The 11142-nt window shown below is 51.5% G+C and overlaps 1 protein-coding gene across 4 annotated transcripts in view; it reads left to right on the forward strand.

Moving 5' to 3' along the window:
- ABL1 (ABL proto-oncogene 1, non-receptor tyrosine kinase) overlaps positions 1 to 9328 on the forward strand; it is a 263258-nt gene extending 253930 nt beyond the window's left edge. For all 4 annotated transcript variants that reach the window (XM_077305221.1, XM_077305224.1, XM_077305223.1 and 1 more), the window contains 3 exons: positions 473 to 562; positions 2100 to 2264; positions 3918 to 9328. In XM_077305221.1, coding sequence (XP_077161336.1) covers positions 473 to 562; positions 2100 to 2264; positions 3918 to 5611 — 1949 coding nt within the window. In that variant the 3' untranslated portion in view covers positions 5612 to 9328. The remainder of the gene's footprint in view (positions 1 to 472; positions 563 to 2099; positions 2265 to 3917) is intronic.
- The last annotated feature ends 1814 nt before the right edge of the window (positions 9329 to 11142 follow it).

The raw sequence follows: 11142 nt of genomic DNA on the forward strand, positions 1-11142 counted from the left end.
ACCAGTAGTTATTATCTCAAATATGCTTAACTGTTTTAAGCTGCAGGTCCTGCGCCTGCCCAAAGCTGCAGTGGTTTCTGTTCTGCCTAGTCTGCTGCTCTCACTGAGCCTCCGAGCAAGCCAATGCCAAGGCTCAGTCATTCGCCTCTTTCAGAACACATCTGGTTGTTCCAAACTGACAAGAAAATATTACGAAGTGCAGCAGGGGTTTTGGTGACTGTTGTGTATCATATGACCTTCCAAAGTTTGTGTTGCTTTTCTGTAGCCTCCACTCATATACTGGGGGGGGGGGATTCTTCTCTCGCCACTATGATGGAGAATTTGGCTTCTCCTGCTGAGCAACCTCACATTTCAACAAGTCACACTTTAAGAAACCCGGATGTCTTGTGTACCTGCACCTCCCTCACAGGGTGTCTGTGCATGCACCAGCTGGCCCCTCAGGCAAAGCACTAATACATTGCTGCCCTTCCAGGCTGGCGGTGGAGCCCTTCCGATCGGCCTTCCTTCGCTGAAATCCACCAGGCATTTGAGACTATGTTTCAAGAATCCAGCATCTCTGAAGGTAGGCTAAGTCTCACTCTGTGGGAGGCAAGCTAAGTGCTTTGTTTTCCACATGATCGCCCCATCTGCATAACCCCCGCATCTCTCTTTCTCTCTCTCTCTCTGCAGGGGAAAAACTTTCTTTTTGTAAGTTAGGGCAGCAGATCTCCAAACTATGGGAGGGAGGAGAATTACACACAGTCTTGTCAAGTATCCATATATTTTAGAGCAGTGTTTTCCAACTACGATGTTGTGGTGCCACAAAGAACCACGGCGCTGTGAGGAGGGGAGTTCAAAATGTTGACTGGGGTAATATCAGTGCACTCTCAGCCCCACCTCCCTCACAGGGTGTCTGTCGTGGGAAGAGGAAAGGGAAGGCGATTGGAAGCCCCTTTGAGACTTCTTCGGGTAGAGAAAAGTGGCATATAAGAATCAACTTTTCTTCTTCTTCAGTAATCTCAGGGCTCTCTCAGCCCCACCTCCCTCACAGGGTGTCTGTTGTGAGGAGAGGAAAGGGAAGGCCGCTTTGAGACTCCTTGGGGTAGAGAAAAGAACCAACTCTTCTTCATTAATATCAGGGCCCTCTCAGCCTCCCCTCCTCACAGGGTGTCTTTTGTGGGGAGAGGAAAGGGAAGGTGAATGTAAGCCGCTTTGAGACTCCTTCAGGTAGAGAAAAGTGGCATCTAAGAACCAACATTTCTTCTTCAGTAATATCAGGGATCTCTCAGCCTCCCCTCCCTCACTGGGTGTCTGTTGTGGGGAGAGGAAAGGGAAGGTGATTGTAAGCCACTCTGAGACTCCTGGTAGAGAACAGCGGCATATAAGAACCAAGTCTTCTTTTTCTGTGCAAGAAAAAAGCAAGTTGTGTGCAAATATAATGTTCCCACCTCTTTTTGATGGCTTGCCTGGAGGAAGGGCTTGTTTTACATAGTTCTACATGGAAATGGAGACCAAGGGACCAAGCCCTATGAAGATAGGTTGAGGGACTTGGGAATGTTCAGCCTGGAGAAAAGGAGGTTGAGAGGGGACATGATAGCTCTCTTTAAGTATTTGAAAGGTTGTCACTTGGAGGAGGGCAGGATTCTGTTTCCGTTGGCTGCAGAGGAGAGGACACGCAGTAATGGGTTTAAACTACAAGTAAAACGATATAGGCTAGATTTCAGGGAAAAAAATTCACAGTCAGAGTAGTTCAGCAGTGGAATAGGCTGTCTAAGGAGGTGGTGAGCTTCCCCTCACTGGCAGTCTTCAAGGAAAGGTTGGATACACACTTTCTTGGATGCTTTAGGATGCTTAGGGCTAATCCTGCGTTGAGCAGGAGGTTGGACTAGATGGCCTGTATGGCCCCTTCCAACCCTATGATTCTATGATTCTATGAAATAAACAAGGAAGAGACCATTGAGCAGAATGGTGTATGTGTGTGTGAGAAGAGCAATGGGAAATTCATGGGGTGGGGTGGGGATGCACAGGAAACAAAAGCAGTCTCAGCAGGAGTTCAGGGTCTGTGACAATTTTGGGTTGGAGCTTGCTGACCTTTCTTTTTCTTTCCATTTGTAACTCAGAGGTGGAAAAAGAGCTGGGAAAGCAAGGGATGAGGAGCGTGGTGAACACTTTACTGCAAGCTCCAGAGTTGCCCACCAAAACCAGGACATCCAGAAGAGCAGCCGAATGCAAAGATGCCAGTGAGAGCTTGGAGATCACCCCCTCCAAAGTCCCGGCAGAAGGTGGTACGTGCGGACTTTCCTCACACAGTGGGCCAGAGGGGAAGTGGAAGCACCTCTGCCTGGTGGCAAAACCAAAGAGCAGCATCTTCTTGAGAGTCCCTAGCCTCCAGTCAGGCTTGCTTGTGACTTCCTGAGACGGATGGGAAACTCCTGGAGCCTGGAGAGGACAGGGACCTCTGGGGAGTACGATGCTGTGCTGTCCACCCTCCAGAGCAGCCATTTTCTTCAGGGGGAGATGGTTTCTATCATCTGGAGATGAGCTATATCTCTAGGAGAGCCCCAGGCCACCCCTGGAGGCTGGCAACCTCTAGTGCATTCTGGGCCATTCCTCTTTGGAGCAGTGAGCAAGGAGGAGGAGCTCTAAGACAGACCAGTGCTCCAGGCTGGCTACTCTGTGCAGCACCATGAAGAGAGTGGCAATGTTCAGTAGGTACCTGACCATCAGCGACTGGCATCCCCTTTGAGACCCTGCCTCTCCTAGCAGGAAAATGCAGACTGGACATTATTGGGTGTCTGTTCTGCACATGCGGAAGAGTTTGGATTTTGGCAAGTACCAAATATCTTTCTGAAAAGGGCGCCACAGAAGTCTACAGTGAAATTAAGCGGCCTTTCAATCAGTTTATTAGAGCTGTGGATGGCTTGTGTTCTGCAGCAGACAGATTCCATAGAAGTCTGCAGCAGCAGACACAACAGAGAGATTTAAGGCACCTTGGCAATCAAGAGGTGAGATGATGGGGGGTTTCAGGGATGGAGCCTGCTCGGACAGAGGCATGGAAGGGTCAGGTCTCAGACAAAGCAGGCTCTGTCCTGCAAAAGCCTCCAGTCCTGCCCGACTGATAGCTGTTACAAGAGGCGTGAGACTGTTTCAAAAGATATAGGGAGAAAATGTTAAACAGTTCATATTCTGTGTATACGCCAAGCATGTGGAACTAGGGGAGACTGGTTGCAGCAAGGAGGCCTTTATCCCAGCTGGATCAGTACTGTGCTTTGGCTACGGTGTTCTAGGTTGACAGTCAGATCCCAGGGGCTCCCACCGGGGGTCTCAAGCGATCTGAATTCTCTCTGTTCTTTAGCAGCGAAGGCAGGATTCCCAGAGCAGCAGGGAATCCTGCCCCATCCTTTGTCCTGATGGAGTCCCATTCATTTTCCCATTGCCCTGGGCATGCAGCATTCTTGGACGTTCCCTGCCTCATGTTCGGAAGGCCTGTGGCCTTTTTGTTGGTGCTTTGTGGTCTGCATTTGGGGAGAAACAACTGGCAGCTGCTTTGCCGCAGGGGGTTTCAGTGCACTTCCAGATATGTGGCACGGGTCATATGAAGCTGGATTTTCATCTGATGCAGGCAGCCAAAAAGAACTTACTGATGTGACATTGCTGGTCCTTCTGCGTCTTGTAGGAGCTATGCATGCAGCATCAGCACACCAGAGATCTGAAACCTACAATGAGCATGGTGCTGCTTTGTGAACCTGCCACTTGTGGTAGCATTGGGTATTTGGGGGGCCCACTTGAAATGGCATGTTGAGATGGCCTGATGGTACATGCTCCTTTTCCAGCTCCCAACCAGGCACGGCTCCATTGAGGGCCCCCAACCCAGTTAGTAGCTCCCATGTTTATCTCCTTGAAGCACAGTGTAATCTAATCCTCTCTCTCACTCCTAGATTCCACTGAGCACGAACTGGCTGTTTCTCCCTTGCTGCCGCGGAAGGAAAGAGTCATCCCTGAGAGTGGCTTAACTGAAGACGAGCGCTTGCTCCCCAAAGACAAAAAGACCAACCTCTTCAGCGCACTGATTAAGAAGAAGAAGAAGATGGCCCCCACCCCACCAAAGCGCAGCAGCTCCTTCCGGGAGGTGGATAGCCATCTGGAGCGCAAGGGAGGAGTGTGTGAGGAAGAGAACAGGGAGGCCAGCAATGGGGCCATCGTCGTGCCCCCTGTGGACGGAGAGGACCGTTCCAGGTTTCTGAGTCCTGGCAACGAGGCTGGAGTCACCAATGGGAGCATGGCTGGGAACTCAGGGTTACTGTCCCCTCACCTCTGGAAAAAATCTAGCCACACCCCCAACAGCCGGCCAGGGGCCAACGAAGATGAGGGTGGCACGAACGGCAGCAAGCGCTTCCTGCGGTCTTGCTCGGCCTCTTGCGTTCCCCACAGTGCCAGGGACACGGAGCGGAAGTCCGTCACACTGCCCCGGAACCTGCAGTCTTCAGGGCGCCACTTTGATTCATCCACCTTTGGTGGGCACAAGAGTGAGAAGCCCGCTCTCCCTCGGAAGCGGACCAACGAAACCAAGGCAGAGCTGGCTGTGCGAGGGACAGTGACCCCACCCCCCCGACTGCTCAGAAAAAATGAAGAGCTGCCCGAGGAGGTGCCCAAAGATGGCGAATCCAGCCCTGGCTCCAGCCCACCCACCTTTACAACAAAACTTGGGCAGAGTCAGCCCCTCGTCCCTTCTGCTGCTAGCCTTTCTCACAGGGAGGAAGCCGGGAAAGCTGGTGTCCCGGGAGGCACTTTGACAACGGAGCCAGGCCCTAGCAGCAAAGCTGGCACTGGTGTCTTCATGGGCAAAGCTCCTGCCGATGAGCCACGGGGGAGGAAGATGAAGCAGGCTCCGGAGAAGGAAAGAGGCAAGCCATCCAAGTTGAAACCAGTTCCCCCGCTGCCGCTTTCCTCAAATGTCCTGGTTGGCAAAACGGGCAAAGGGGGTCTTGGGGCTGGCCATGAAGGGCTCGACGCCCCTGGGGTGAAGGGGAAGCCCCCAGCTCAGGCTATGGACACTGTGAATGTTGAGGCCCCCAAGCTGAACTTGTTAGTGGAGGGGGGGAAAAAACCAGTGCTCTCATCTTTACCAAAGCCCCCCTCTTCCACAAAACTCTTGCTGGCGGCAGCAGCTCCCTCTGCCATTTTCTCTGCCCCTGCTGCCTCTTCATCCATTCCCAGCATGGACCAGCCAGCTTCTACTGCCTTCATTCCTCTAATTTCCACCCGGGTGTCCCTGCGGAAAACCCGCCAACCCCCCGAAAAGATCACCAGCGGCACTGTCACCAAGGGTACGGTTTTGGAGAGTGCTGAGGCCCTGCGGATGGCCATCAGCAAGAACTCCGAGCAGATGGCCAGCCACAGTGCTGTGTTGGAGGCTGGCAAGAACCTGTACACTTTCTGCACCAGCTATGTCGACTCCATCCAGCAGATGCGGAACAAGTTTGCCTTCCGCGAAGCCATCAACAAGCTGGAGAACAACCTCCGAGAGCTTCAGATCTGCCCGGCCACGGCCGGCGGAGGCCCAAGCGCTACCCAAGACTTTAGCAAGCTGCTCAGTTCTGTGAAAGAAATCAGTGATATTGTCCAGAGGTAGCAGAAGTCAGGAGGTGGCTTGTTTGCTTGTTTGTTGGCTTCTAGAGCAGGACCTACTTGCCACTGGCTCTGGGAAGAATAAGCGGGGGGGGGGGGGGACATGGAGAGCATCCCTGGAGGCTTCAGGTGGAAAATCCAAATGAAACACATACACGCTAATGAACATGGGCCACCTGCTCTGCCTCCACTCCTTTTTGATCCCTTGGCCTTGGGCAGGGGAGCCCTTCAGCTGGCCATGCTCCACAACAGGTGTCCCCCTTTGCTGCCTGTTGCATGAGGCAGCTGCCTTACCTCACCCCCCCCCCTCAAACAGCAAGGTGCTGTGGCACATGTGGCTGTTCCTCGCAGGCCAGGGATTCGTCAGGGGACTCTTCACCCTCCGCTCCTCCCTGTGGAATTTGGCACCTTCAGAATTCTCTTGTGAACGGAGTGCTTAACCCACACATCTTTGTATTCTCATTAATATTGTGTATTATTCTTTTGACTGAGTTGCCTGACAGATGCGATCGCTCTACTTAACTGCCCTACTTTACTGCCCTCTCAGGCTGACCCTCTAACCCAGCCTTTCTCAACTTTTGTACCATTGAGAAACTCCTGAAACATTCTTCAGGCTTCGACAAACCCCAAACGTGATGTGATCGTGCAGAATATGGTTGGGAAGCAGAGCTGTGGACATGCCCACCCGGGACCCCTCCCTTCCCCACCTCCTCCAGGCCCATAATCATCCATTGAGGGGCAGGTCGACATGAACATATATGTTTATATCATCCAGTAAATGTTTCAGAAATGTTTAAAAGATATAAAAAATTAACTCCCACCCCTTCAGGAAACCCTGCCAAGGCCATCAAGAAACTTCAGGGTTTCATAAAACCCTGATTGAGGAAGCCTGCTCCAAGCACTGTTCCCTACAGTAGCGATCCCCAACCTGTGGGCTGCGGACCACATGTGGTCCTTCGACTAATTGGAGGTGGGCCCCGAAGGACGCCTTCTCCCCCCCCTGGCCCTTTACTTCATCCCCCCCCCCAGCCCTTTACAACACACTTCATTGTTGTGGCGTGTCTGTATCTTATTTTGAAGGGATGTTTAAACATTACCATAGCGATCAGAGAGCGTTAGGGCAGTGGTTGAGAGTAGAGGAGTAAACTACCCCTCCCACCGGGCCTCAGTAAAAGGCATTGAGTGGTCCCCGGTGAGTGGTCTCCAGCCTTGAGTGGTCCCCGGTGATTAAAAAGTCGGGGACCACTGCCCTACAGGATGGGACACTTTCATAGCAAACCCCCCCCCCCAATCCCATGGTCATCTTTTCTTGCCCCCCCCCCAAACAGGAGGCTGCTGTTCATGAGAGTACTTCTCAGAGACCTCTTGCTGTTATCCTTTCTCCTCTGCCCTGATCATCAACAACATCCCCTCTCCCCGTTCAGGTCATATTTCCAAGAAATTAGGACAGAAACATGTCTAAGAGAGACAGCTGGGCCATCAGTGAAAACTACATGTCTAAAGCCAAGTTCTCGAGCCAGTAGCATCATAAAAGTTCTAGGGTGCTGCAGGAAATAAAATTGTAAAAAGGGCTGTGGGAACCTCACTGGCTTCCAGTCCACCCATACAACAGGGTCAAATCTGCACTTTGTTTTTTATCATCTCCCAGCCCAAATAAATCCCTCTCCTCTGCACTGTATTCGATTTCCATTTTGATTTTTCCTCTGCAACATCCATGATTGATCCTCAGTGACCCTACCTTTCCCCTGTGAAACTCAGGAGAGGATATAAGTCGATATATTTGATGACCCGGCTTTTAAAGCCCCCAGTATAGTGTAGATCTTATGCGTTTTGCGGATTAACTTCCTGCCCTGTGCCTGCAATGCTGACGTAGCAAAGCAGTCTTCCCTGATTGGCCAGGGTGTCAGTTCAAAGACTTCCTGGTTCCCAGTAACAAGATTTCCCTCTCAATACTTATTTTTGCCCTGTTTTAAAGTGACTGTGCTCCAGAAGTCCACACTTCTCTCAGCAGAGATTTGCCTCTTGGATTTAATTCCCCTTCCTCGTTCTCCATGAGCTGCTGACTTCAATCCTTCCCCCTGCCTACATTCAGGAAAAGAAGGAAAGAGCCTCCTTCTGTGCTTGGCTCCCCTCCTCACTCTGAGCTTCCCCAATCAAGTGCAGAACACTTTCTGTTTCAATTCAGGAAGGGATAGGAGGAAGGTTTACCCCCCCCCCCCAGCAAGCTGGGTACTCATTTTACCGACCTTGGAAGGATGGAAGGCTGAGTCAACCTTGAGCCAGCTGCTGGGATTGAACTCCCAGCCTCATGGGCAGAGCTTCAGACTGCATGTCTGCTGCCTTACCATTCCACCACAAGAGGCTCTAGGACTCTGTTAAATACTTCATTTTTAAAAAATCACACCCACCTTTGGATGGGCCCATCTACTGCTGCAGAAATTGTAGGCTGGGATGCAACACTGTAAAGCAAGGAGACCCAAGAGGATCTGTCCAAATATGCAGCACAAATCTTGCTTTTGTTTTTGAAAGCAACAAGCTTTGTGGTGGAAAAACTGTCATGTCATGGAAATGGAGGAGAATCCTGCCCTCCCCTGACATACTAGCTTTCCATGTGCAAGGTGCTTTCACATGAGGGAGTACCATAAAGAAGTGGGCTGGTGGCTGCACAGTAGAGTATCTGCTTTGTGTTCAAGAGGACTCAGGCTCAATCCCTGGGATTTCAGTTCTTTTGGAAGAGGTTCTTATGCTAGAGGCTGTGAAACACTTCATTTGCTGCTGATCAGAATAGCTGGTCTGACTCAGTGAAAGGCAATTTCATGTGCATGTTCATCTCCCCCGATCCCACCCCCAGTACACAGTGGTATGGGCCAGGAACAGGTACCATTTCCCTCTAGTTTGAGCAACTGGTGCCAAAAGCCTGGCAGTCAACAGACATGGCTGCTGAATTGCAGACAAGCTCCTGCCCTCCTCCCACTTGCCTTACAGCCACATCTGGTATCCCAGTCCTGTTTTCCACATGCATTACAGTTTTGTTCACGGGCCCGTCATGACCCAGCTTGCTTGGTAACCGAGGAACACTCTTGCAAGCTCTTCATGACCATTGAAGAAGTCCTTTGGGTGGAAGGCAGGCGTGAGAGAGTGAGAGCGCAGAGGGGCATTCCCTGCCATCCTTCTGTATATCTTCAGTACAAACCCCTTCTAACTGATAGCCCCCCTCCTTTGGGTAGGCAATTCCATCTCTCGGCCTCTTTTCTTCCCCCACTTCTTTGTCAATTTTTTTCCTGTACATGTCAAACAAACAAAAAAGTAAAGCACTGCACCAGGCTGCCTTTGAAAATACACGCATCGTGAAAAGGAGAAAGGAAACAGGAGCTCAGACCGCCCCTCTTGGACCATCCTCTTTTTCAAAGGGTACCTTTGGTTGATAATCTGTTCTGGCCACTATAGCATGCATTTGTATCTCAGTATTACACCTTTGTGCTGGCCTTTTCTTCTCTTTTGCCATTTGTAAATAGTACCTGTGATGCTTTCATTTCTCCAACCCCCACAGAGCCTGTTTTCTCTCCTCTCTCGCCCCAGCTTCTCCTTGTCCAGTACAGACACAGGCATGCCCCATTCTTTTCTGTGTGTGGCTTTTCTCTCTCTGACTTTGTGTTTGTTTTTTAAATAATTCCAATTTTTCTTCCTTAGTATTTTTTAAAATAAATCAATGTCAAAGAAAGGGCAGCGTGTTCCTGTCAACAAACCACTTTCTCCAATTTAGCTGGATAAACACGCACAGACGGGGAGCACCTTCTGGATTTCTTGGCGCTGCTGCTGCTGCCAGGCCATGGGAGGGAAGAAGGGCACAGCTGATGTCACAGGAGCAGAACTCTGGAGACCAGGCCAGGCAGAGCTACCCAAGGCATCACCTGGGCATGGAATTGGGGCCACTGTGGGTGGGCAGTTCATTGTGCATTTCTTACATTCTGCCGGGGGTTGGACCAGATGACCCTGGAGATCCCTTCCGACTATGATTCTATGAGAAAGGCGAAAGCAGGTCATGAGCAAGGAGGCTCTCCTGAGGCAGGCTGCGGAAATGAGGTCACTGGGCACACAACAAGAGCAACAGCCCGGTGGCACCTTAAAGACTTACCACATTTGTTGCAGGGTGTGAGCAGGCCCCCACTGGCTGTTCCTGCTTGCAGGACACCTACCTTGCTGTGATCTTTTCCCAAGCAGCTGCCCTCCTTGAAGAAATAGCCTGTAGACTTTAAATGTGTCCTCTAGTCTCTTGGAGGTCACTGGGGGCTTAGCTGTGAATGGCCAGCTCTCAAGGGCCCTTTGTAGGAGATGCTGAAGAAGCTGTCGTAGATGAAAGGCTGGTGATTGGCACTCCCATCTTCCAGGTGTAGAGCAAGTTAGGGTGCTTCGTGACACTGACCTGGTAGTCCCACCAAAGCCCCCCCCCCCTCCTTTTTTGCCTGGAGAAAGATGGGCTGTTTCGGAAAGTGGGCGGCCACTTTGGGGCTTGGCATACCTTGAGGGGCAGAGCTGACTCGGGAAGGAGGCCTACACATTGGGACCTCATTTTAAGCACTAGGAGGAGAGGCTCATTCCAATGCCTCCCTCAGAGGGGATTCTTTTACTTTGGGCCATCTTGATTATGTCACCAAGTGAAGTTGCAGGGAGCTGGGGATCCAGTCTTGGAGACAGGCCCAACTCTGGGGACAAGTGAAGTCCGTGCCCACTTTGCATGCAAATGGTGCAGAAACAAAATAGCAGGTAAAGAGAAAGACAACTGGACATAGGAACGATCCCGTAGTGTCCCAGGCAGGAGGCCTAGCAATACCAGTTAGTGGTGAACAGGAGCAACAGCTGCCGCAGCCCCTCTTGCAGCACATGGGGGGGGGATTCTGCCTGGGATTCTGGAGATCCACTGTCAATCAGAGTAGATTAAGCCCACCAGGTTGGAGCAAAGTTTATTCTGTGCTTTATGTCATGTGTGTATCCCTGTTATAAAGCAAATGCAAGCAGGAGAATTCAGGATGTCAAGGGAGCTTGGAAGCCCTGCACAGAATGTCTCCCAGTACATGGGCCAAGGTGAAGCAAAAGGAAAAGCTCCTGAAAGCATCACCGTCATGTAGCTGCAGAGGGAAGCACCTCCACTGGAGAGAGAACAAGAATTCCAGTGTGTGCTAGGCTGGAGAAGCAAGGGCAAGGTCTCCTTTGGAATAGAAGAAATCACGGATCACACCTGGCCTCTCACTCGGACCTAAACTTGGAAGCCAGAAAACAGAAGGTCCTAGGATCTCAACCCTGGGCCCCTTCTGTGGGGTTCCCAGGTTGGTTGCTGTCGTGGCAGAGGCGGCCGCAAGTGGCGGTGGGCAGTGGCAGGCAGCAGCAGATGGCCGGTGGCAAAGGAGTCGTGGCAATGTCTGCCTCCACGCTGCCCCGACTGTTATGCATACTGCTGTGTGCAGCAGCGTCTGAATTGACCATTCCAGGCTGACACAGCCAGTGCTGTGCTGCAGGGAGGGGAGGGGAAGTGTGGGC

This window comes from Paroedura picta, chromosome 12 (assembly GCF_049243985.1).
Source record: "Paroedura picta isolate Pp20150507F chromosome 12, Ppicta_v3.0, whole genome shotgun sequence".
In the NCBI taxonomy this organism is placed as follows: Eukaryota; Metazoa; Chordata; class Lepidosauria; order Squamata; family Gekkonidae; genus Paroedura; species Paroedura picta.